General features: G+C 44.4%; 1 protein-coding gene across 1 annotated transcript; it reads right to left on the reverse strand.

Moving 5' to 3' along the window:
* On the reverse strand, positions 1-27,858 carry wasf3b (WASP family member 3b). The gene is given in 10 exon segments (XM_070446629.1): positions 1-1,654; positions 6,686-6,992; positions 7,526-7,776; positions 9,083-9,262; positions 9,337-9,460; positions 10,377-10,530; positions 12,381-12,515; positions 17,309-17,455; positions 26,057-26,290; positions 27,760-27,858. Coding segments are annotated over 8 exon segments (1,434 nt in total). The 5' UTR covers positions 17,442-17,455; positions 26,057-26,290; positions 27,760-27,858; the 3' UTR covers positions 1-1,504.
* Between the last annotated feature and the right edge of the window lie 61 nt (positions 27,859-27,919).

The raw sequence follows: 27,919 nt of genomic DNA on the forward strand, positions 1-27,919 counted from the left end.
TTGTGAATATCCATTTTCATATTTATTCTCAAGGTCACAGAGTTCAAAGGTTACAGATTTTACAAAAAATAACCATGACAACCCTAAACCCAATCCAATCTATTTTTCAGCTTCCAAATCTTTGCTAGACATCACTAAGCGATCATAGACTCAGATGTTATTCATTAAGCTTCCTTTCACTCATATCTCTCTGATCTCCAATCAGACACTCTTACCACACACTCCAGCTACGTTTCAATATCCATTCTTGAGTACCACTTAGGAGGATGCCCAGTCAATAGTCTACATCAGTCACATATATAGAGAGTTAGGCCAGGTTTTACCACAGCCACCATGTTAGCGCTCATATAGAACTTTATTAATGAACTGTTGTGCTGTAACAATACGAGAGCGCCTCTGACAGTTCCCTATGAAATGACCCGCTGTAATCAAGCAAAACAGAGCAGTGACTTTAACAGACATTTTTATTGATTAGCATTGGGGATAATGTGTATCCAAGTCAACAAATTGCACATCTGCTTTCACTGTGAAAACTATCAGCGGTAAACAGCACAAAGCAGAAGCGTTAATCATCACTTAGCAACGGCTATTGAGGAGAAAGTGCCGCTCTATGAATGTTCAGAGAGAAACCACATTGGCCCAACTCTCTACATACACGCATCTGGTCTACATGGTTAGTGTGGTTGATGGAACACAGCCTCACTCTCAGGTCACTCCCTCTCACACCGGTATTGTTCAGAAGGAACACAGTTGGGAAACGCTTTAAAAACATGTCTCCTATTTGTTCCTCCTGAACGCTACCATGACCACCGCAGTCCACCCTGACTTCTCTTCCTCCAGTTCCTATAATCTACACATTAAAAGCTTGTCGCTTCCCAGATTAACTATTAATAAGTGTTTGAGTAAAAACATTAGAAAAGACAAGTAGATTTTCTGTCCAAGGGGAGGTTGCTATTTCTCCAAGTGACGCCCTTAAGATAGTTACCATACATGAGATAAGTCCCCATTCGTGGGGTGCCACCACATACAGGGCTTTACTAGTGTTATTATGGATAACATATTATACAGAGACACTGTGGTCTCCTGGGGTGTATTCAAGATGCCCAGAGCGTTGCATGAGCATTCTTAAATGTTAACGTAATAGTTTTGAATTGAACGTTTGTTTGCAGTTAGTGTCTGTATAGCAGCTGAACATGACAGTATGCATCTTGAATTCACCCCTAGTGTTCCAGTTCTGAATCCTTCAGCCGGCTGATGCAGGAGTCTGATCTCCCAGCAGTGCTACATGTGACCAAGGATCACCCAGCTTATATACTGTACAAACATACCTACTACACCAGGGACTGTATGAGTCTGTGTATGTGAATGTTAGCTTATGTTCATGTGTTGGTACACATACATTTTAGTGGTTCTTAGTTTGTGGATGTGAACGTGCACGTTTATATGTGCTTTTCAGCTTTTGAGTGTGTGTGTGTGTGTGTGTGTGTGTGTGTGTGTGTGTGTGTTAGTCAGACCAGTCGTTCTCCTCCAACTCGGAGTCGTCCTCGGAGTCGGAGTACTCAACGGCGATGCGTCTGGACAGGATGGTGGCCACGTCGTTCCCTACAGGCTCCCTCTTAGCCTGCTGCTCCTGCTGCTCCTGACCCTTCTTCAACTGGATTACCGACAAGCCAGGGAGAGAGACAGTTAGGACACATTCACCTGATAACCTACAGCCAGGGAGAGGACAGTTAGACACACTTCAACTAGATACCTAAGCAGGGAGGAGACAGTTAGACCACACTTCAACTAGATTACGCTACAGCCAGGAGAGAGACAGTTTAGACACCACTTCAACTTAGATACCTACAGCAGGGAGAGAGACAGTTGAACACTTCCAACTACGATACCTACAGCCCAGGAGAGAGACAGTTAGATACACTTCCAACTAGATACCTACGCCAGGGAGACAGAGACATTAGGACACACTTCAACCTAAGAGTATCCTAACAGCCATAGGGTAGAGAGACAGTTTAGACCACAACTCTCAGTACTAGATACCTAAGCCAGGTGAGAAGAGACCAGCTAAGTAACTGATACAGACTTTCATAGATTGACGCTACAGGCCAGGGAAGAGAGAGACAAGTTAGAACACTATCAACTAGATACCTACAAAGCCCAGGTGAGAGAGACAGTTAGGATCAGAATTAACTTCAACTAGATACCTACAGCCATGGGAAGAGACCGACATTAAGAACAACACGTCAACTAATACCTACACCAGGGAGAGAGACAGATTAATACACTTCAACTAGATAAACCATTCAGTCCAGGGAGAGAGAACAGTAATCACACTTCAACTATGGAATTACGCCTCAGCCCAGGAGAGAGACGAATTTAGACCATACTTCAACTAGATAGATCTACAGCCAGGGAGAGAGACAGTTAGATACACTTCAACTAATACCTGTAGAGGAAGGACATTAAACCTAGAAAGCATAATTGCTCGCAGGGGAGAGAGACAGTTTTAACACATTCAATAGATACCTACAGCCAGGGAGAGAACCAGTTTCGATTACACTTTCAACTTAGATACCTACAGGGCCAGGAGAGAGACAGTTAGTATACACTTCAACTAGAACTCTACGAGCCAGGGAGAGATGACAGTTAGATCACTTCACTATGAAAACTTTACAGGAAGAACTAGATACCTTCAACTAGACCACAGGCAGCGAGAAGATAGACGAGTTAGAGTCAAAACCTTAACAACTAGATACCTACAGCCAGGAGAGAGACAGTTAGACACACTTCAACTAGATACCTACCAGCCAGCGGAGAGAGACAGTAGAATACACTTCAACTAAGATTACCTACAGCCACGGGAGAGGACAGTTAGATCCATCACTTCAACTAGTTACCTACAGCCAGGGAGAGAGACAGTTAGACACACTTTCAACTAATACCTACAGCCAGGAGAGAGGACAGTTAGACACACTCAACTAGATACCTACAGCCAGGGGAAGAAGAGACAGTTAGATACACTTCAACTAGATACCTACAGCCAGGGAGAGAGACAGTTAGAACACTTCAACTAGATACCTACAGCCAGGAGAGAGACAGTTAGACACACTTCACTGATACCTACAGCCAGGAGAGAGACAGTTAGACACACTTCAACTAGATACCTACAGCACGGGAGAGAGACAGTTAGACACACTTCAACTAGAATACCTACAGCCAGGGAGAGAGACAGTTAGAACACTTCAACTAGATACCTACAGCCAGGGAGAGAGACAGTTAGATACACTTCAACTAGATACCTACAGCCAGGGAGAGAGACAGTTAGACACACTTCAACTAGATACCTACAGCCAGGGAGAGAGACAGTTAGACACACTTCAACTAGATACCTACAGCCAGGGAGAGAGACAGTTAGACACACTTCAACTAGATACCTACAGCCAGGGAGAGAGACAGTTAGATACACTTCAACTAGACCTACAGCCAGGGAGAGAGACAGTTAGAACACTTCAACTGATACCTACAGCCAGGAGAGAGGACAGTTAGATACACTTCAACTAGATACCTACAGCCAGGGAGAGAGACAGTTAGATACACTTCAACTAGATACCTACAGCCAGGGAGAGAGACAGTTAGACACACTTCAACTGATACCTACAGCCAGGGAGAGAGACAGTTAGATACACTTCAACTAGATACCTACAGCCAGGGAGAGAGACAGTTAAACACTTCAACTAGATACCTACAGCCAGGGAGAGAGACAGTTAGACACACTTCAACTAGATACCTACAGCCAGGGAGAGAGACAGTTAGACACACTTCAACTAGATACCTACAGCCAGGGAGAGACAGTTAGATACACTTCAACTGATACCTACAGCCAGGGAGAGAGACAGTTAGATACACTCAACTAGATACCTACAGCCAGGGAGAGAGACAGTTAGACACACTTCAACTGATACCTACAGCCAGGGAGAGAGACAGTTAGATACACTTCAACTAGATACCTACAGCCAGGGAAGAGAGACAGTTTAGATACACTTCAACTAGATACCTACAGCCAGGGAGAGAGACAGTTAGACACACTCAACTAGATACCTACAGCCAGGGAGAGAGACAGTTAGATACACTTCAACTAGATACCTACAGCCAGGGAGAGAGACAGTTAGACACACTTCAACTAGATACCTACAGCCAGGGAGAGAACAGTTAGACACACTTCAACTAGATACCTACAGCCAGGGAGAGAGACAGTTAGATACACTTCAACTAGATACCTACAGCCAGGGAGAGAGACAGTTAGACAACACTTCAACTAGATACCTACAGCCAGGGAGAGAGACAGTTAGATACACTTCAACTAGATACCTACAGCCAGGGAGAGAGACAGTTAGACACACTTCAACTAGATACCTACAGCCAGGGAGAGAGACAGTTAGATACACTTCAACTAGATACCTACAGCCAGGGAAGAGACAGTTAGATACACTTCAACTAGATACCTACAGCCAGGGAGAGAGACAGTTAGATACACTTCAACTAGATACCTACAGCCAGGGAGAGAGACAGTTAGACACACTTCAACTAGATACCTACAGCCAGGGAGAGAGACAGTTAGATACACTTCAACTAGATACCTACAGCCAGGGAGAGAGACAGTTAGACACACTTCAACTAGATACCTACAGCCAGGGAGAGAGACAGTTAGATACACTTCAACTAGATACCTACAGCAGGGAGAGAGACAGTTAGATACACTTCAACTAGATACCTACAGCCAGGGAGAGAGACAGTTAGACACACTTCAACTAGATACCTACAGCCAGGGAGAGAGACAGTTAGATACACTTCAACTAGATACCTACAGCCAGGGAGAGAGACAGTTAGAACACTCAACTAGATACCTACAGCCAGGGAGAGAGACAGTTAGATACACTTCAACTAGATACCTACAGCCAGAGAGAGGACAGTTAGATACACACTTCAACTGATACCTACAGCCAGGGAGAGAGACAGTTAGATACACTTCAACTAGATACCTACAGCCAGGGAGAGAGACAGTTAGACACACTTCAATAGATACCTACAGCCAGGGAGAGAGACAGTTAGACACACTTCAACTAGATACCTACAGCCAGGGAGAGAGACAGTTAGATACACTTCAACCAGATAACTACAGCCAGGGAGAGAGACAGTTAGACTACACTTCAACTAGATACCTACAAGCCAGAGAGACAGTTAGAATACACTTCAACTAGGATACCTACAGCCAGGGAGAGAGACAGTTAGACACACTTCAACTAGATACCTACAGCCAGGGAGAGAGACAGTTAGATACACTTCAACTAGATACCTACAGCCAGGGAGAGAGACAGTTAGACACACTTCAACTAGATACCTACAGCCAGGGAGAGAGACAGTTAGACACACTTCAACTAGATACTACGCAGGGAGAGAGACAGTTAGATACACTTCAACTAGATACCTACAGCCAGGGAGAGAGACAGTTAGACACACTTCAACTAGATACCTACAGCCAGGGAGAGAGACAGTTAGATACACTTCAACTAGATACCTACAGCCAGGGAGAGAGACAGTTAGATACACTTCAACTAGATACCTACAGCCAGGGAGAGAGACAGTTAGACACACTTCAACTAGATACCTACAGCCAGGAGAGAGACAGTTAGATACACTTCAACTAGGATACCTACAGCCAGGGAGAGGAACAGTTAGAACACTTCAACTAGATACCTACAGCCAGAGGAGAGAGACAAGTTATGACACACTTCAACTAGATACCTACAGCCAGGGAGAGAGACAGTTAGATACACTTCAACTAGATACCTACAGCCAGGGAGAGAGACAGTTAGACACACTTCAACTAGATACCTACAGCCAGGGAGAGAGACAGTTAGAACACTTTCAACTAGATACCTACAGCCAGGAGAGAGACAGTTTAGAACACTTCAACTAGATACCTACAGCCAGGGAGAAGACGAGTTAGACACACTTCAACTAGATACCTACAGCCAGAGAGAAGACAGTTAGATACACCTTCAACTTAGATACCTACAGCCAGGGAGAGAGACACGTTAGACACACTTCAACTAGATACCTACAGCCCAGGAGAGAGACAGTTAGATACACTTCAACTAGATACCTACAGCCAGGGAGAGAGACAGTTAGATACACTTCAAACTAGATACCTACAGCCAGGGAGAGAGACAGTTAGACACACTTCAACTCAGATACCTACAGCCAGGGAGAGAGACAGTTAGACACACTTCAACTAGATACCTACAGCCAGGGAGAGAGACAGTTAGAATCACTTCAACGATACCTACACCAGGGAGAGAGACAGTTAGACACACTTCAACTAGATACCTCTACAGCCAGGAGAGAGACAGTTAGATACACTTCAACTAGATACCTACAGCCAGGAGAGAGACACGTTAGTCACAGTCAGAAAAGGCACGGCCCGGGGCCCCGGGTGAGCTCAGTTTGCTAATTTTAGGCCATTCCATTGGTCCAAAAGGGAAATATCCACCCACCCAGGGCACCAGGCGATGCAAAACATACCAGTCCAGTCCAGTCCAGACCAGTCCAGACTAGACCAGACCAGACAGACAGACAGACAGAATACCCCTGCCACAGAGACACAGAGGATTAGATGGAGATACACACTCTTACCCATGCGTATGGCAGCCAGCAGATCACTACGAGCATCATTAACAGGCTGGGCAATGTGGGGCACGGAGGACATCTTGGGAGTGGTAGCGTAGGAGGAGCCTGGAGGAGGGGGCGGAGGTATAGGGGGAGGTGGAGCCATCAGAGACCCAGTGAGTGGTGGTGGGGTCGGGGCATAGCCACCGGCTGATCCCACTGGCCCTGGAGGAGGAAGTGGTCCTCCGGGGGGGGTGGCAAAGGCAGATTGTGCTGATGGCATGAGAAGAGTGGGAGGAGGGCCGTTTCCATATCCTTCCATCATACTGAATGAGAGAGGGGGAGAAGGTAGAGAGGAAGAGAGCGAGAGAGAGAAAGAGAAGAGAGAAGGGACAAAGTGAGACCGTGGGCATGAAGCATTATACTGTATTAATCATCATAACCATTTCAGAAATAGAGAGTATCTTGTTTATCTGCCTCTCCACAAAAACATCTCACTTCTAGCGATGTCATACTAACATCCTCTGACAACTGAAGAAGAATGAATAACAGGATGCCATTATTTGCACAGAGTTTATAGGGGAGTCGTGCCAAGACCAAGGCAGTTGAGTGCACCAGGGCTGTACTCGGTTTGTATGGGTGACAGTATAACCCTAAAGCTTAATCCCAGAGAATTAAGCCTGTTGTTCGTCATCAGATCAGATATCCCCTGACACAAGACTCACCCAAATCTTAGAGTGACAACAAAAGAGTGCACATGGATTTGTCTGTGTGCACAGTTTAATGTTTATTTGAGTGTGCATTTACACATCTGTCTGCCAGGGTGTTTATGTATGTGTGTGTCTGTGCACTTGCTGACCTGTAGTCCACAGGTGGCAGAGATCCGTTCATGTTCTCAGTGGGTGGGGGAGGGGGTGGAGCATCATGGGGGCGACCCAGGGTGGCTCCCCTATAGTCCTTGTCCAGAGTGGCATGTCCCTGGGCAGCCAGCTGAGCAGCCAGGAGACTCGGGGGTGGGCCGGAGTATGTGTAGGCGTGACCAGCATGGTTGGTTGAGTTAGGGTAGTGGTGTTGGTGGTGGTCCATGTGATCAGGCCCAAGACCCCTAGAAGAGAGAAAACGTTACAGCATGGCCAGCAGGGGGAGTAAGAGGACTAAATTCTCCCTGCACAGCAGAGGGAGACTAAACTAGCACAGCACTGGGGAAACACCTTATTAAGTGGGTAATCATCTATACAGAAAAGTAATTATTCCATACTTTTTTACAATTCATACATTATGTTATAATGCAAATGTGTTCATGTGTAAACTTTTCATTGGCCTCATCTCATCATATGTATGTATGTGTGTGATGACTGACCTCATCTCATCATATGTATGTACGTGTGTGATGACTGACCTCATCTCATCATATGTATATGTACGTGTGTGATGACTGACCTCATCTTCTCATCATATGTATGTATGTGTGTGTGACTGACCTCATCTCATCATATGTATGTATGTGTGTGATGACTGACCTCATCTCATCAATATGTATGTACGTGTGTGATGAGCTGACCTCATCTCATCACATCTATGTATGTGTGTGATGACTGACCATCTCATCATATGCTATGTACGTGTGTGGACTGACTGACCTCATCTCATCAATATGTATGTATGTGTGTGATGACTGACCTCATCTCATCATATGTATGTACGTGTTGTGATGACTGACCTCTCTATCTCATGCAATCATGTATGTACGTGTGTGATGACTGACCTCATCTCATCATCTGTATGTATGTGTGTGATGACTGACCTCATCTCATCATAATGTATGTACGTGTGTGATGACTGACCTTCCATCTCATCATATGTATGTATGTGTGTGATGACTGACCTCATCTCATCATATGTATGTATGTGTGTGAGACTGACCTCATCTCATCATATGTATGTACGTGTGTGATGACTGACCTCATCTCATCATATGTATGGTATGTGTGTGATGGAACTGACCTCATCTCATCATATGTATGTATGTGTGTGATGACTGACCCTCATCTCATCATATGTATGTATGTGTGTGATGAACTGACACTCATCTCATCCCATATGTATGTATGTGTGTGATGACTGACCTCAATCTCATCCATATGTATGTACGTGTGTGGATGACTGACCTCATCTCATCATATGTTATGTATGTGTGGTGTGATGACTGACCTCATCTCATCATCATGTTGTAGTGTGTGATGACTGACCTCATCTCAATCATATGTATGTACGTGTGTGATGACTGACCTCATCTCATCATAATGTATGTACGTGTGTGATGACTGGCTACCTCAATCTCATCATATGTATGTACGTGTGTGATGAGCTGACTATCTCAATCATATGTATGTATGGCGTGATGACTGACCGTCATCTCAGGGGACAGGGATCCCTCGGAGGTGGGCCCCTGGTGGAGCGAGTGTGTGTGGCGGTGGTCAGCGCCTCAGCTCCTTATCCAGGGCCAACAATTCCACTCCTGACGAACGGTTCCGAGCCTTACGCACGCCTTCTCACGCTCCCTCTGCACGTCCCGTTCCACACAACGCTTCTGCTCCTGGGAGGGAGAGACATATTAGTGGAGAAAGAGAAGGAAGAGATACAAAGAAAGAAAGATAGAGGACTTTAGACTTTACTTTGTTCTTCTTTCTCTTCTCTCCTCTTGTCCTCTGTGTCCTGCAGCATTGTTTCTCTCCAACAGGTCGAAGAAGTAGGAGGGTCATGTAGAAACTTCAGCCCCTCTTGTTGGTCATCCCTACAGGGTCAAAGGCCAAACACGGCTCAGGTTTATGGGAATGAAGTCCACAACATTCCATTATGAGACTCTGGGTTTACGGCCACATGGAGTGTTGGGGAGAGCGGGCTCATGGTAATGACTGGAACGGAATCAGTGGAGGGGTTTCTAATTCATCAAACACATGGTTTGAAGGTGTTGATGCTATTCCATTTGCTCTGTTCCGGCCATTATTATGACCCGTCCTCCCCCCAGCAGCCTCCTGTGGTTTACACTGCCCTGGGTAGTAGAGAGGTTAGAACAGGTCTGGTGAGGTATTTGACTCTGGGTTTACACTGCCCTGGGTAGTAGAGAGGTTAGACAGGTGTCTGGTGAGGTATTTAACTCTGGGTTTGGCAACTGCCCTGGGTAGTAGAGAGGTTAGACAGGTCTGGTGAGGGTAATTTGACTCTGGGTTTACACTGCCCTGGGTAGTAGAGGTTAGACAGATCTGGTGAGGTATTTACTCTGGGTTACACTGCCTGGGTAGTAGAGAGGTTAGACAGGTCTGGTGAGGTATTTAACTCTAGGTTTACACTGCCCTGGTAGTAGATAGGTTTTATGACACAGGTCTGGTGAGGTATTTAACTCTGGGTTTGCACTGCCCTGGGTAGTAGAGAGGTTAGACAGGTCTGGTGAGGTATTTAACTCTAGCTTTACACTGCCCTGGGTAGTAGATAGGTTAGACAGGTCTGGTGAGGTATTTAACTCTGGGTTTACACTGCCCTGGGTAGTAGAGGTTAGACAGATCTGGTGAGGTATTTAACTCTGGGTTTACACTGCCCTGGGTAGTAGAGAGGTTAGACAGATCTGGTGAGGTATTTGACTCTGGGTTTGCACTGCCCTGGGTAGTAGAGAGGTTAGCCAGATCATAGAAATGGAGGGGGAGATAACCCACCTATATTTGGAGAGGATGTTGAGAGGTGGAGGTTTATCACTCAGGTTGTACATCTCCTTGACAGGGATGGGAACGCTCCTCGTGGACACCACCTGCTGGTCCTGGGCGGTACTGCTCTTAAATGCCTTCTTCATGTTAATGTCCTGCAGAGAGACTGAGGACAGAGAGAGAGGACAAACAGGGAGAAAAAGAGTGCGAAATAACAAACATGAGAAAGAGGTGGGAGGGAGGTCAAACAGAGAGATAAGGACCAAGAGAAAGAGAGGGTGAGGGAGAGGGAGATATGGGAGAAAAGAGAGGGGGACAGACAGGGTGTGAGAAAAGTATTTCTAAGGTGAATTCGTAAAGTATTCTGATTCCTTCCCGTTTTCCACATTTGTTACATTACAGCCTAACTCTAAAATAGATTTTTTTTTTATTCTCATGAATCCACACACAATACCCCATAATGACAGTGAAAACAGGTTTTTATACATTTTTGTATTAAAAATGTAGAAACAGAAAGACCTTATTTACATTAGTATTCAGACCCTTTGCTATGAGACTCGAAATCGAGCTCAGGTGAATCCTGTTTCCGTTGATCATCCTACAACTTGATTGGAGTCCACCTGTGGTAAATTCAATTGATTGGAAATTATTTGGAAAGGCACACACCTGTCTATATAAGGCCCCACAGTTGACAGTGCATGTCAGAGCAAAAACCAAGCCATGAGGTCGAACGAATTGTCTGTAGAGCTCCGAGACAGGATTACGTCAAGGCACAGATCTCGGAAAGGGTACCAAAAAACTTCTGCAGCATTGAAGGTKRCCAAGAACACAGTGGCCTCCATCATTCTTCAATGAAAGAAGTTTGGAACCACCAAGACTCTTCCTAGAGCTGGCTTCCTGGCCAAACTGAGCAATCAGGGGAGAAGGGCCTTGGACAGGGAGGTGACCAAGAACCCGATMGTCATTCTGACAGAGATCCAGAGTTCCTCTGTGGAGATGGTTGTCCTTCTGGAAGATTCTCCCATCTATGCATCACTCCACCAATCAGGCCTTTATTGTAGAGTGGCAAGACGGAAGCCACTCCTCAGTAAAATACACACGACAGCCCGCTTGGAGTTTGCCAAAAAGCACCTAAAGGACTGAGACCATGAGAAATAAGATTCTCTGGTCTGATGAAACCAAGATTGAACTCTTTGGCCTGAATGCAAAGGAGGAAACCTGGCACCATACCTACGATGAAGCATGGTGGTGGCAGCATCATGCTGTGGGGATATTTTTCAGTGGCAGGGATTGGGAGACTAGTCAGGATCGATGGAAAGATGAACGGAGCAAWGTACAGAGAGATCCTTGATGAAAACCTGCTCCAGAGCGGTCAGGACCTCAGACTGGGTCGAAGGTTCACCTTCCAACAGGACAACGATCCTAAGTAAAGCCAAGACAACGCAGGAGTGGCTTTGGGACAAGTCTCTGAATGTCCTTGAGTGGCCCAGCCAAAGCCCGGACTTGAACCAGATTGATCATTTCAGGAGAGACCTGAAAATAGCTGTGTAGCGACGCTCCCCATCCAACCTGACAGAGCTTGAGAGGATCTGCAGAGAAGAATGGGAGAAAATTCCAAAATACAGGTGTGCCAAGCTTGTAGCGTCACACCCACAAAGACTTGAGGCTGTAATCGCTGCCAAAGGTGCTTCAACAAASTATTGAGTAAAAGGTCTGAATACTTATGTAAATGTAATATTTCTAAAAACCTGTTTTTGTTTTGTCATTATGGGGTATTGTGTGTAGATTCATGAGGGGGGAAAAAATAATTGAATATATTTTCGAATACGGCTGCAATGAAACAAAATGTGGAAAAAGTCAAGGGGTCTGAACACTTTCCGAATGCATTGTACATCCTCAGTTTCAGCACTTTTTCCACACCTGACTTAACTCACTAATGCAAAGGACCTCACATCACTGTGGCAACCAGTATTGACACCACTTCCTGTTTCTTGTGACCTCTAACCCCTGTCTCACCTTCCTCCACAGTGGAGTCCAGCTGGGTGACCTTGACAGCCAGACGGTCGATGCGGTCCTGCAGGGAGTTGGCTCTCAGGTAGAACGTGTTGGCCTCGTTGAACAGCTCCCCAAAGATGTCCTCCGCATGTTTACCTGCAGTACAAGAGTAGACAGATGGATCGTATGTGGTTAACATGACATTCTGGTGTACTAAATTATGCATACAGTATGCAGCACACTTTGAGGAAATAGAGCAACTGTTCTGTTTATGACAACAGTAGGCAGATATTAACAGGACTAAGCAACAACCAGACAACGGGAGATACAGCCATTGTTAAAGACAGCAATTACATTAAAGCCTGACTGGTAGGAGCAATCCATTGAGATGGACTAGATGAACGGGACTATCGAAAGGCACATTTCTACCATTCTTCTATTAACAAACTGAACTCACAAATAGACCAGGGCATCACTGTCATGTGAGGTCCTAGAGGAAAAATACAAACAATCAATCTTTGCAAGAGAACATCTGTTTAGATCAGGCGTCAAAATGTTTCACACTAACTTTTGTGTCAGAGGCACGCACACACACACGCACGCACACACCCACGCACGCACAGGATGACCACTGGACAAATATTTAGAGGAAGAAAAGGAGGTTCAGAATGTTGAGGTCCGATCCCTCTATGGTTCTGACATTGTCTCTCACACACACACACAGGACCTACTGCATCAACATAAGCACACGCATACGTACTCACAAACACACAGCTCCTGTCCCTAGTTCAGGCTCTCCAGGCCTTTGTGCCCAGTCATTTATACAAGAGATATGGATATAATGACGAGATGCTTATAGACATAGGATCTTCATTTGCTCACCCTGTTGCAGGAGAACCTTCCTGCAATGCAAGAATTGTAAAACTTGTAGTATATTTGAGGTTTAAAAAGGCCTCTGAAGTTKSWAATTTCCACTTTGAAATTTCAGACTTGATTTTCCCTTACGTAAAATGTATTAACCCCTACAAAAATGTCTATTAATTATAATCCATATAATACTTCACATTTCCTGTTCCTGCAGGTTTATTTTCCTGCTGTAGAAAAATGGCTCAAATGAAGATCCTACATCTGTATGCCTCCGCCCTAACAATGGAATTAGTTGTCCACAGAGCGGAACAGCGGGTTGTCAATCTCCTGCCTAGTCCTTTTTGGATTGGTGGATAAATCTCGTTATATATAAAAATTWAAAAAATGAATATTCTATGAGGGGTGTTGATGTCAACTGCCTGTGTTCAATGGAGTGTGAGATGCTATGCTAGCCTCATGATTATGCATATACCATATCACATTTCAACAGGGAGAACTCCGATATAAAGTGTTCTTTCTCAAAGTTGCCGGGATGTCACGTGCATCACACTTATCAGTACATTAGTAACAACCTAAGCATTACCAATCTTCTATTAGATCAAATCAGCCTCACGTATCAAAATAGCAATTCATGGTTATCTTGACTAAATTCAACACTCTCATTGCCCCCCATAAAGAAACTCCTCACTTGCTTAATAATGAATGATCTGCTTAACCTGGACAGATTTGGGCAGGGATAGTGCTCTAGATTAGACTCCCTCTTTGTTTATATTTAACCCACACAGCTGCTGCTGAAAGGCCCACTCCCACCACAGGAACAATCACAATGGCAGAGATGTTTATTGGATGAGTCTTGTCCTGGAGGCAGAACTGAGCGATTTCCGCTAGATSGGCCAGCTGCAAAGTCAAAATTGGCTAAATTGTAAAAAATTGAAAACATTTTGCCTTTTGGTCTTCATTTATTTTTAAATTTAACTAGGCAAGTCAGTTAAGAACAAATTCTTATTTACAATGACGGCCTACCCCGGCCAACGCTGGGCCAATGGATAAATCTCGATATATACTGGGGCGGCAGATAGCCTAGTGGTTAGAGCGTTGGACTAGTAACCGAAAGGTTGCAAGATCGAATCCCCAAGGTAAAAATCTGTCGTTCTGCCRCTGAACAAGGCAGTTAACCCACTGTTCCTAGGCCGTCATTGAAAATAAGAATGTGTTCCTAACTGACTTGCCTAGTTAAATAAAGGTTAAATAAAAAATTAAATTGTGCGCTGCCCTATGGGACTCCCAATGCCGGCCAGATATGATACAGCCTGGATTCGAACCAGGGACTGTAGTGACGCCTCTTGCACTGCGATGCAGTCCCTTAGACCGCTGCGCCACTAATTAGGGTTAGCACGTTCAAATGTGATTTATGACTTTGTGGCTGTGCCAGCTAGTTATCACTCTGCTTAGCTGCCTCCAGTACATGAGTCATCCCAAAAAATGCTAAACTGCAATGACAGAGAAAGAGTAAGTGAGAAAGAGAGAGGATACCTGACCACTGTGACTGACCCAAACTTAAGGAAAGCTTTGACTATGTACAGACTAAGTAAGCATAGCCTTGCTATTGAGAATAGCCTGTCTTCTCTTGAGAGCCAGGTCTGCCTATATGCACACCGCCCACAAAATGAGGTGGAAACTGAGTTTCACTTCCTAACCTCCTGCCAAATGTTAGATACATCTTAGAGATAAATATATCCATCAGATTACACAAACTCCCATATCTACTGGGTGAAATACCAGTGTGCCATCACAGCAGCAATATTTGTGACCTGTTGCCACAAGAAAAGTGCAACCAGAGAAGAACAAACACCATTGTAAATACAACCCATATTTATGTTTATATATTTTCCCTTTTGTACTATTTGCACATAACATGCCATTTGAAATGTCTTTATTATTTTGGAACTTTTGTGAGTGTAATGTTTACTGTAACATTTTTTATTGTTTATATCACTTGCTTTGACAATGTAAACATATGTTTCCCATGTCAATAAAGCCCTTAAATTAAATGGAATTAAAATTGAGAGGGGGGGGCTTCGGGGGACAAGTATGAGCAAGACGAATAAAGCAATAAAGGAGAGTTGAGAGAGAGAGCCAGAGGGTGGTTGGATACTGGGTATAAGAGAGGTACATCTCTAAATATTTCACAGGACATTATATGGGTGCTGTCATGGGGGCAGCAGGGCTATTCAGGCAATAACACCTTAAGTCATAGTAACTCTGTTTAATGCTGTTTTATTACTGTTAAAGGATGCCAAGTGAAGCCAAAATTGACAAAAACAAGTAAATAATAAAAAAGTATCTTTCATCTCTGTGTTTTCATAATTTTCAGAGAAAGCATCCAAGCGAGCGAAACAGCGCCCCTCTGTCTCCGTATGTGTAGGCCATCTATCTGATTCCYTCTGGTCATAAAGAGTATGACATTGTTGCTGCTCATAGCACTGAATGCAAAGGAAGCCAGTGAGCATTTGGCCTCCCTTGATAAAAAATAAACAAGATAATAGCCAATGAGCGTTGAGCTAAACAGTGAATGGTCCTCTCGGACCAAAAAAAAAAAAAAAAGTGTCAAGGGATTTGGTTTCACTCCTATCACAGAGAAATACGTCTTTGATAGAAACAACCTGAATTGTTGCATCTCGTTGTATTGTTGTCCACCGGTGGCTAGCTAGCTAAAATTGGCCTTTTCCTAAATTAGCCATGGATGAAGATAGGGATTTGTACTTGTCTTTTTACTTAATTCTCCGTACTGGCCAATGATTATAACGGGGATTCTGATCCAAACATAAAATACATTGTGCCCCTGGCCTGAGAGGATGGACGTTCCAGATGTAGACGGCTAATGTCAACTAGCTAACGTTGCCCATGAAAGGAAGCTAGGCTAGCGTCCAAGCATTTTAGCCAGGTAGCCTATGACAACAACAAATAAAAGAGTGTACCGTCATAGACCGTTTCATCAACATGAAAGAGAGGAGGATTAGATGTCTCTACAAGTAGGGTGTCAACATGTTTTTCTACTTGCACGAACACACACACAGAAATCAGAACCATGGACAGCGACATATTTAGCTTACATTGATTGGACGAAATCATTTTTGGCATCTTTTAGTTGTATCAATGTATTAGACTAAGCATAAATGATTTGATGATGTTGAAATGTTGCAGGACTAGTGGAGGCAGCTCCTGTTTAACTTTGAGACTTGCAGTAACTCTCAGTAGTTCTAAATCAATAGTTGTTAATTAGTCCGAAAATATTGGAAACATGAACTTTCTTGACCATGCTGTAGGTCATGTACTGTAACTGTTTGTTACATGCAATATGCTTTGTGGACTTCACCGGACAGKGGTTGCTCCCCGGTTTTGGGATGAAACAAAGGTGTGGTTGAATTGATTCTGTCTTCTTATTGCCTCGGCCTTAGGCCTATATATCACAGGGGCAAGGCATATGAACTAACAGGTTATAGAGAAAACAACGCAATTATCACACCACATGGGTTGTAAAATATGAGTTATTTTCCCCCTGGCTTGGCTTCCCCAGTGATTTTACTCACACACCACTACTGGTACACACACGTCTGGATGAATAGATTTTTTAGAAATATTTCAACAGGATGACATACTGTACCCCCCCCCACCTCCCGTGGGTGTATGATGACAGTGTGAGTCCAGTCTTGACCTCGACACCTCTATCCCAGATCCTGTTTCACTGAACACTGACAAATCAATCGCTTCTTAGACATCACTATATCATCAGGTCTTGTCAAAATGTCAAACAGCACTGCAGCATGGTGACTATGAGATGAGAGGTTATTTATGAGAGGATTTAACAGTATAACATGATGAGCATACGCATGTTACTCATAGGTGACACACCTATATGTGGGGAATAGTACAATGACAGTGTTATGTCACTGTTGTCACTACGGTAGAAAGCGCATGTAGTTCTACGTAGTCTGTGGTTAGTGCTCTGTGTGTTCTGCGTGCTCTGTGTGTTCTGCGTGCTCTGTGTGTTCTGCGTGCTCTGTGTGTTCTGCGTGTCGTACTCAGGCTGCTGAGCTGGCGGATGATGGAGGAGAGGGTGTTGTTCATCACACAGTCCAGCTCACTGCCGACGCCGTCTGGTAACGCCCCCCGGCACAGGTGGCGCGGGTCAATGTTCCTCTTCACCAGAGGCATGGTGACACCTCACACTGTTACACAGGAAGCACATAATACATATGATATCACACACACTGTACTTTCATAATGGATGTGTTTACAGACACGTTTTTCTACATTTGGTAAGTTATAACTACTGTAAGTATTATAAGCACACACACAATGCAGAGAGACACTGATATACACACACACAGCTAGTCAATGGGCCAGACGTATTAGCACACACTAACAAACACACAATATTATTTTTGGAAACAGGGTAAGTGAGGCTGGTCATACAACGGTGCCCAGACCAGATCAAGTGGCCAGGCAGTAGTAGTAGACAGGGTAAGTGAGGCTGGGCATACAACGGTGTCCAGACGAGACCAAGTGGCCAGGCAGTAGTAGTAGACAGCAGAGTGATTAAACTATTGGGAAAATAAACTAGTCAAATCAAATGTTATTAGTCACATGCGCAGAATACAACTTAGAGTGAAATGCTTACTTACAAGCCCTTAAGCCCTTAACCAACAATGCAGTTAAGAAATACCAACAAAAAATAGAGAGGAGAAAAAAAGGTAAGAGATAAGAATAACAAATAATTAAAGAGCAGCTGTAAATAACAATAGCGGGGCTATATACAGGGGGTACCGGTACAGAGTCAATGTGCGGGGGCACCGGTGTCGAGGTAATTGAGGRAATATGAACACATAGGTAGAGTTTTTAAAGTGACTATGCATAGCAAATAACAGAGAGTAGCAGCAGCGTAGAAGAGGGGGGATGCAACAAATTGAGTTGTTGCATCTCGTTGTATTGTTGTCCTCCGGTGGCTAGCTAGCTAAAATTGTCCCTTTCCTAAACTAGCCATGGATGAAGATAGGGATTTGTACCTGTCTTTTTATTTAATTCTCCGTACTGGCCAATGATTATAACGGGGATTCTGATCCAAACATAAAATACATTGTGCCCCTGGCCTGAGAGGATGGAAGTTCCAGATGTAGAAGGCTAATGTCAACTACCTAACGTTGCCCAATAGCGGGGCTATATACAGGGGGTACCGGTACAGTGTCAATGTACGGTAAGTCAATGTACAGGCAAGTCAGTTAAGAACAAATTCTTATTTACAATGACGGCCTACCCCGGCCAAACCTGGACGACGCTGGGCCAATTGTGCACCACCCTATTGGACTCCGAATCACGGCCAGATGTGATGCAGCCTGGATTCGACCCTCTTGCACTGAGATGCAGTGCCTTAGACCACTGCGCAACATGTGAATGGAGCACATACACAATCCATGTCTGAATTGTCTCAAGGCATAAAAATCCCTCTTAAATCTGTCTCCCCCCTTCATCTACACTGAATGATTTAACAGGTGACGTCATTAAGAGATCATAGCTTTCACCTGGTCAGTCTGTCATGGAAAGAGCAGGTGTCCCTAATGTTTTGTATACACACACACACACACACACACACTGACTCTCCCGTGCCGTGCACACTCACGCTCAGACACATTCACTTGACATTTCAGACCAACACCCACACACACACACACTGTCCAATGCAATTGGGGTCTAAGCTGATCCTGTTTCTAAGACAGATTTTACAGCAGATGAAAGAGGGAACCCAAAGAACATCTGAGTGGCCATTCCTGCTTCCTGTTTTAGCTGTCTCCGCATCTTTACGTCCTGTTCCTCCCAGTGTCACATAACATTGAGGACTATACCACAGCAGTCACGGGCTTCATCAATAAGAGCATAGACGCTGTCGTCCCCACAGTGATTATAAAAACGGATCTAGCTAAAGGCTCAAGCTACCGCTTACAATGAACGGACACGGATGCATACAAGAAGTCCCGCTATGACCTCCGAAGAGACATCAAACATGCAAAAGGACAATATAGGAGGAAGGTAAATAAATTACACCGGCTACGACGCTCGTTGTATGTGGCAGGGCTTGCAGACGATAACGGATTACAAAGGGAAACCCAGCGATGCAGAACTCCCAAACGAGCTAAATGCATTTTATGCTCGCTTCAAGGAATATAGCACTCCGCCTTGTGTGAAAGCCCGTTTTTCCGGATGACTGTGTGGTCTCGCTCTCCATGGCCAATGTGAGCAAAGCGTTTAAACAGGTTAACAATCACAAAACCGCCAGGCCAGACAGAATACCAGGGCACGTTCTCAAAGCATGCACACACCAGCTGGCAGGTGTCTTCACAGACATTTACAATCTCTCCTTGTCCAGTCTGTAATCCCAACATGTTTGTTTCAAGTTTATCACCATTGTCCCTGTGCCCAAGACATCCAAGGTAACTTGCCTAAATGACTACCGCCCTGTAGCACTAACATCTGTAATTATGAAGTGCTTTGAAAGGCTGGTCATGACACACATKAACACCATCATCCAGACATCCTAGACCCACTCCAATTCACATACCATCCCAACAGATCCACAGATGACACAATCTCAGTTGCACTTCACACTGCCGTCTCCCACCTGGACAAGAGAGGAAATAACTATGTGAGAATGGTGTTCATAGACTACAGCTCAGCGTTCAACACCATAAACCCCTCCAAGCTCATCACCAAACTAGAGACCCAGGGATTGAACCCCTCCCTCTGGTACTGGATCCTGGACTTCCTTACGGGCCGACCCCAGGTGGTGAGGGTAGGCAACAACACCTCCGCCACACTGAGTCTGAACACAGGGGCCCCTCTGGGATGTGTGCTTAGTCCCCTCCTGTACTCCCTGGTCACCCACGACTACGTGGCCGCGCATGACTCCAACACTATCATCAAGTTTGCTTACGACACAACGATGGAAGGCCTGATCACCGCCGGCGATGGGTCAGCCTACAGGGAGGTCAGAGACTTAGCACTGTGGAGCCAGGACAACAATTTCTCCCTCAATGTCAGTAAGACCAAAGACCTGACCGTGGACTATAGAGGAAAGAGGGGAGAGCATGTCCCCATCCTCATCAACAGGGCTGTTATGGAGCGGGTTGAGAGCTTCAAGTTCCTTGGCATCCACATCACTAAGAACTTAACATGGTCCACACACACCCGCACAGTCGTGAAGAGGACACGTCTCTTCCCCCTCAGGAGGCTGAAAAGATTTGGCATGTGCCCTAAGATCCTCAAAAATGTATACAGCTGCACCATCGAGAGCATCTTGGATGGCTGCCTCACCGCTTGGTATTGGAACTGCACCGCCCCTTGACTGCAAAGCTCTACAGATGGTGGTGCAAAAAGCCCAGTGCACCCCTGGGGCCAAGCTCCCTGCCATCCAGGACCACATTGTCACGCGGTGTCAGAGGAAGGGCCGGAAAATTGGCAGAGTCCAGCCACCCAAGTCATAGACTGTTCACTCTGCTACTGTCCGGCAAACGGTACCGGAGCGTCACTCTCGGACCAACAGGCTCCGAGACAGATTCTACCCCCAAAGCATAAGACTGCTAAACAGCCAGACTGCTAAATAGTGAATTAATGGTACCCAAACTATCTGCACTGACTCCACGCAAACTCACTAGACTGTATATACACACACCCACTAGACTATATACAGTTGAAGTGAGAAGTATACATACACCTTAGCCAAATACATTTAAACTCAGTTTTTCACAATTGCTGACATTTAATCAGAGTAAAAATTCCCTGTCTTAGGTCAGTTAGGATCACCACTATATTTTAAGAATGTGAAATGTCAGAATAATAGTAGAGAGAACGATTTATTTCAGCTTTTATTTCTTTCATCACATTCCCAGTGGGTCAGAAGTTTACATACACTCAATTAGTATTTGGTAGCATTGCCTTTAAATTGTTTAACTTGGGTCAAACGTTTCGGGTAGCCTTCCACAAGCTTCCCACAATAAGTTGGGTGAATTTTGGACCATTCCTCCTGACAGAGCTGGTGTAACGGAGTCAGGTTTGTAGCCCTCCTTGCTCGCACACACTTTTTCAGTTCTGCCCACACATTTTCTACAGGATTGAGGTCAGAGCTTAGTGATTGCCACTCCAATACCTTTACTTTGTTGTCCTTAAGCCATAACTTTGGAAGTATGCTTGGGGTCATTGTCCATTTGGAAGACCCATTTGCAACCAAGCTTTAACTTCCTGACTGATGTCTGGATAAGAGCGTCTGCTAAATGACTTAAATGTAAATGTAAATGTTGAGATGTTGCTTCAATATATCCACATAATTTTCCTTCCTTATGATGCCATCTATTTTGTGAAGTGCACCAGTCKCTCCTGCAGCAAAGCACCCCCACAACACGATGCTGCCACCCCTGTGCTTCACGGTTGGGATGGTGTTCTTCGGCTTGCAAGCKTCCCCCTTTTTCCTCCAAACATAACAATGGTCATTATGGCCAAACAGTTCTATTTTTGTTTCATCAGACCAGAGGACATTTCTTCAAAAAGTATGATCTTTGTCCCCATATGCAGTTGCAAACCTTAGTCTGGCTTTTTTTATGGCGGTTTTGGAGCAGTTGCTTCTTCCTTGCTGAGCGGCCTTTCAGGTTATGTCGATATAGGACTCATTTTACTGTGGATATAGATACCTTTGTACCTGTTTCCTCCAGCATCTTGACAAGGTCCTTTGCTGTTGTTCTGGGATTGATTTGCACTTTTCACACCAAAGTGCGTTCATCTCTAGGAGACAGAACGCGTCTCCTTCCTGAGCGGTATGATGGCTGCGTGTTCCCATGGTGTTTATACTTGCGTACTATTGTTTGTACAGATGAACGTGGTACCTTCAGGTGTTTGGAAATGTCTCCCAAGGATGAATCAGACTTGTGGAGGTCTACAATTATTTTTCTTAGATCTTGGCTGATTTCTTTTGATTTTCCCATGATGTCAAGCAAAGAGGCAATGCGTTTAAAGGTTGGCCTTGAAATACATCCACAGGTACACCTCCAATTGACTCAAATGATGTCAATTAGCCCATCAGAAGCTTCTAAAGCCATGACATCATTTAAGAATTTTCCAAGCTGTTTAAAGGCACTGCCAACTTAGTGTATGTAAACTTCTGACCCACTAGAATTGTGATACAGTGAATTATAAGTGAAATAATCTGTATGTAAACAATTGTTGGAAAAATTACTTGTATGATGGACAAAGTAGATGTCCTAACTGACTTGCCAAAACTATAGTTTGTTAACAAGAAATTTGTGGAGTGGTTGAAAAACGAGATTTAATGACTCCAACCTAAATGTATGTAAACTTCCGACTTCAACTGTACACACTCACTAGACTTTACATACATCCATACACACACTAGACTATATACACACACCCACTAGACTATATATATATATTACACACATACATACACACCCACTAGACTATATACACACACCCACTAGACTAATATACAGTGGGGCAAAAAAGTATTTAGTCAGCCACCAATTGTGCAAGTTCTCCCACTTAAAAAGATGAGAGAGGCCTGTAATTTTCATCATAGGTACACTTCAACTATGACAGACAAAATGAGAAAGAAAAAATCCAGAAAATCACATTGTAGGATTTTTAATGAATTTATTTGCAAATTATAGTGGAAAATAAGTATTTGGTCAATAACAAAAGTTTATRTCAATACTTTGTTATATACCGTTTGTTGGCAATGACAGAGGTCAAACGTTTTCTGTAAGTCCTCACAAGGTTTTCACACACTGTTGCTGGTATTTTGGCCCATTCCTCCATGCAGATCTCCTCTAGAGCAGTGATGTTTTGGGGCTGTTGCTGGGCAACACGGACTTTCAACTCCCTCCAAAGATTTTCTATGGGGTTGAGACTGGAGACTGGCTAGGCCACTCCAGGACCTTGAAATGCTTCTTACGAAGCCACTCCTTCGTTGCCCGGGGCGGTGTGTTTGGGATCATTGTCATGCTGAAAGACCCAGCCACGTTTCATCTTCAATGCCTTGCTGATGGAAGGAGGTTTTCACTCAAAATCTCACGATACATGGCCCCATTCATTCTGTCTTTACACGGATCAGTCATCCTGGTCCCTTTGCAGAAAAACAGCCCCAAAGCGTGATGTTTCCACCCCCATTGCTTCACAGTAGGTATGGTGTTCTTTGGATGCAACTCAGCATTCTTTGTCCTCCAAACACGACGAGTTGAGTTTTTACCAAAAAGTTATATTTTTTGGTTTCCATCTGACCATATGACATTCTCCCAATCTTCTTCTGGATCATCCAAATGCTCTCTAGCAACTTCAGACGGGCCTGGACATGTACTGGCTTAAGCAGGGGGACACGTCTGGCACTGCAGGATTTGAGTCCCTGGCGGCGTAGTGTGTTACTGAATGGTAGGCTTTGTTACTTTGGTCCAGCTCTCTGCAGGTCATTCACTAGGTCCCCGTGTGGTTCTGGGATTTTTGCTCACCGTTTCTTGGAATCATTTTACCCCACGGGGTGAGATCTTGCGTGGAGCCCCAGATCGAGGGAGATTATCAGTGGTCTTGCATGTCTTCCATTTCCTAATAATTGCTCCCACAGTTGATTTCTTCAAACCGAGCTGCTTACCTATTGCAGATTCAGTCTTCCCAGCCTGGTGCAGGTCTACAATTTTGTTTCTGGTGTCTTTGACAGCTCTTTGGTCTTGGCCATAGTGGAGTTTGGAGTGTGACTATTTGAGGTTGTGGACAGGTGTCTTTTATACTGATAACAAGTTCAAACAGGTGCCATTAATACAGGTAAGAGTGGAGGACAGAGGAGCCTCTTAAAGAAGAAGTTACAGGTCTGTGGAGTGCCAAAATCTTGCTTGTTTGTAGGTGACCAAATACTTATTTCCACCTATAATTTGCAAATAAATTCATAAAAAAATCCTACAATGTGATTTTCTGGATTTTCTTTCTCATTTTGTCTGTCATAGTTGAAGTGTACCTATGATGAAAATTACAGGCCTCTCTCATCTTTTTAAGTGGGAGAATTTGCACAATTGGTGGCTGACTAAATACTTTTTTGCCCCACTGTATATACATACACTAGACTATATAAGTCTATAGTCTAGTGGGTGTGTGTATATAGTCTAGTGTATGTATGTAAAGTCTAGTGAGTGTTTTTTTTTACATATAAAAAATAAAATATTTTAAAAATATATATATAAATATACACACACACACACTCACTATATATAATATATATAAACAACACCACACTCACTATATACTCACACACACTTTTACACTCATCAGATGCTGTTGCTCCTCTGTTTTTTATCTATCTGGATGCCTAGTCACTTTACCCTGCCTTCGTGTATATATCTACCTCAAATACCTTGTACCTCTGCACATTGATTCTGGTACTCCCTGTATATAGCTGCACATTGATCTGGTACTGGTGCTCCCTGTATATAGCTCCACATTGATCTGGTACTGGTACTCCCCTGTATATAACTCCACATTGATCTGGTACTGGTACTCCCTGTATATAGATCCACATTGATCTGGTACTGCCTGTATATAGCTGCACATTGATCTGGTACTGGTACTCCCTGTATATAGGTCCACATTGATCTGGTACTGGTACTCCCTGTATATAGCTCCACATTGATCTGGTACTCCTGTATATAGCTGCACATTGTTCTGGTCTGGTACTCCCTGTAATATAGGTCCATTCTTGTGTATTTTATTCCTCGTGTTAGTTACTATATTATTTTATTTTTTTAAACTCTGCATCGTTGGAAAGGTTCGTAGCAAGCATTTAACTGTAAAGTCTACACTAGTTGTGTTTGGCTAAATGTGATACATACAATTTGATTTGTGTGCACGAAACGAAATGCATAATGCCGCACACCCAAAAGAAAAGCTGACCCCTCAGACATTCTCTAATTCAGATCTAGTAGGCTATGCCATGTATGTCATTGATGAATAGACAGCATCATAATAGCTCGGGGGTGTTGACAGAGAAAAGAGACATTTCTGACAACCAAAAAACAACCTCCCCACAAGGCTATGGGCAGGGTCCTCAGCTGGCATCGGTCCAATACCCCTCGCCAAGCCTTGCCTGCAGCCACATACCAATATGGGACAACAAAGAATAAATTACATCATCGTCTGCTGCCACAAAGCACACTGAAAACAGCCAATTAGCACCATGGTTTGCGTATTCAACCAGATGATGAACCAGGCCCACATTATCATATAAAAACACCAGTGTGTGAAATGTGTTGATCTGCTCTGCTTTGTAACCCTCAAATGAGGAAGTTCTGCAGAGCCATGAGTTTGTTTTGTCTGGTGTGAGAATGGTCCCAACAACAAGGCGACATCATTAGAGGTAGGGAAGTGGGCCAATGAAGGGAATGGGGAGAGAGAGGGAGGGAACGTGTGTGTACAAGAAAAGAAAGAGAGAAAGAGAGAGAGTAAGTAGTGTGTGTGTGTCTAGAGAGTGAGTGGGGGTGGGGGAGGGGCAAGCAGGGACCTCAGGGAAGCCACTCTGAAAGGTTCCAGGGACAATGGAGCTCCGTTCACACGGCAACAGCAAAGTGCTCCCATGCATGCCTCCCCTCCCCCTCCCCTCCTTTAACATCCCCTGAAAAGAGGACACTCCACTCAGAAAGGAAGAGCGGAGAGAAAGAGTGAGAGAGGGGGAAGAGAGAGACATGGAAAAACAGTAAATAGAGAAAGTGGGAGAGAGCGAGGGAAGGGAATACCTAGTCAGTTGCACAACAATGCATTCAACTGAAATGTGTCTTCTGCATTTAACCCAACCCCTCTGAATCAGAGAGGTGTGGGGGGCTGCATTAATCAATGTCCACGGCACCCTGAGAGCAGTTGTTGTTGAGGGTTGCTGGAGGGCAGAGGCAGATTTTTCCACCTTGCCGGATCTGGGATTCAAACCAGCGACCTTTCGATTACTGGCCCAACACTCTTAACCGGTAGGCTACCTGCCGAAAGTTAGGGAGGTGGGGAGAGAGTGAGGGGGGAGAGAGTGAGGTGGAGAAAGAAACTGCAGGAAGTCAATGAGTAGTCCTAATACAAACACCCAGGACTATCTCTGCCATGCACATACACACATGTAACCTCTTAGCTATACCATTAGCAGTAGCCTCTCAGATGTACCATTAGCCGTACATTAGCCATCTCCAGAGCTCAGAGAGCTGAGGGCCTTTGAACTTCACCAGAGAGACATCCTGACTGCTGCCACCAGGAGGATGTGCTTCCTGTCTCCCTAAAGACCCTCCACACAGACACACATTTTACTATGGACACCGAAATTCTATTAAGGTCGGAGCAGGGAAACATTATAAATGTATGAGTCAGGTACAGCCTCTTGCTTTGAAGGAGGCTGGAGAGCTTGTGGTGAGGTCATAAATATTGCAAGATATGTAAAAATGACGTAAAAACTCCTACTCCGACATGGCTGGATCTTCATTTTTTCGACAATATACAATATGGCTATTCTCCCTAATAGCCTATATCTTTGTGAATAAAAACTGTCTGTTAATTCTAAATTCGGGGGTTTGAGCCCTGAATTCTGATTGGCTGAAAGCCATGGTATATCAGACTATATAGCAGGGGTATGACAAAACGTTTAGTTTTACTGCTCTAATTACATTGGTAACCGGTTTATATTAGCAATAAGAGTCCTCAGGGGTTTGTGATATATAGCCAATATACCACGGCTAAGGGCTGTACCCAGGCACTCCGCGTTGCGTCTTAACTAAGAACAGCCCTTAGCCGTGGCATATTGGCCACATCCTCGGGCCTTATTGCTTAATTATCGCAAGTAACCCTTATAACTGACGTGTCACTGCCTAAATTCATCGAATAATGTAGTCTAATTCACATTGTAGGCTAGTTAATCTCTCTTGCTTTCAGTAAAGTGTGAGTGAGAAACAAAAGCAGCCGTCTGTGTGCTGGCTGCAGTCAGTGCACACACAACATAGCCTACACATGACATGCACACAGAACTGATGGCAAGCACGATCAAAGTTCCCGCACCTTCGCTTCCCGATACCGATTCGATTTTCCTTCCGCCACAGATTGTTACAATATTTTATAGCCGGACACTTTCTAAATCAAATGCCGTTTGTACGTTTTAGTGAACAATAATCAAGCGGTTCCGAGCAAGGCGGTTGCCAAATGGAGTGTGCAGTAATAGTCAAGAGTTGAATTGAAAGAATCGGGCCTTGGACACAGAACCCCCTTGTGCTTTATCATTATCTTCTACTGGGGTCCACTAGTGGTGGCCGGCCGCTACGTCCAGTCAGTGGTCGACTTTGTAGTTTGGCCATTTGGATTAACGCAATTTACCATATTAAAAAAATACTCAATTAAGGCCAAATATAAACAGTTTGGTGAGTAACATTCCGATTCTTATCATGACATATAAAAGCATAGTAAAAACCCTCACCAGCAGTCAGAAATGTAATAGATTTAAGTCCGTCCGCATGTCCCGTTAGATACTCCTGCTGATCGCGCTGCCATCCTGTGTCCCTGGCGGTCTGGCCACTCCAAACAATCCACCGCGGGGGCGGGACCCGCCGGCAGCCTCGGCCTATCAGCATTCAGCA

The sequence above is a fragment of the Salvelinus sp. IW2-2015 genome, linkage group LG14 (genome assembly GCF_002910315.2).
Source record: "Salvelinus sp. IW2-2015 linkage group LG14, ASM291031v2, whole genome shotgun sequence".
Classification (NCBI taxonomy): Eukaryota; Metazoa; Chordata; class Actinopteri; order Salmoniformes; family Salmonidae; genus Salvelinus; species Salvelinus sp. IW2-2015.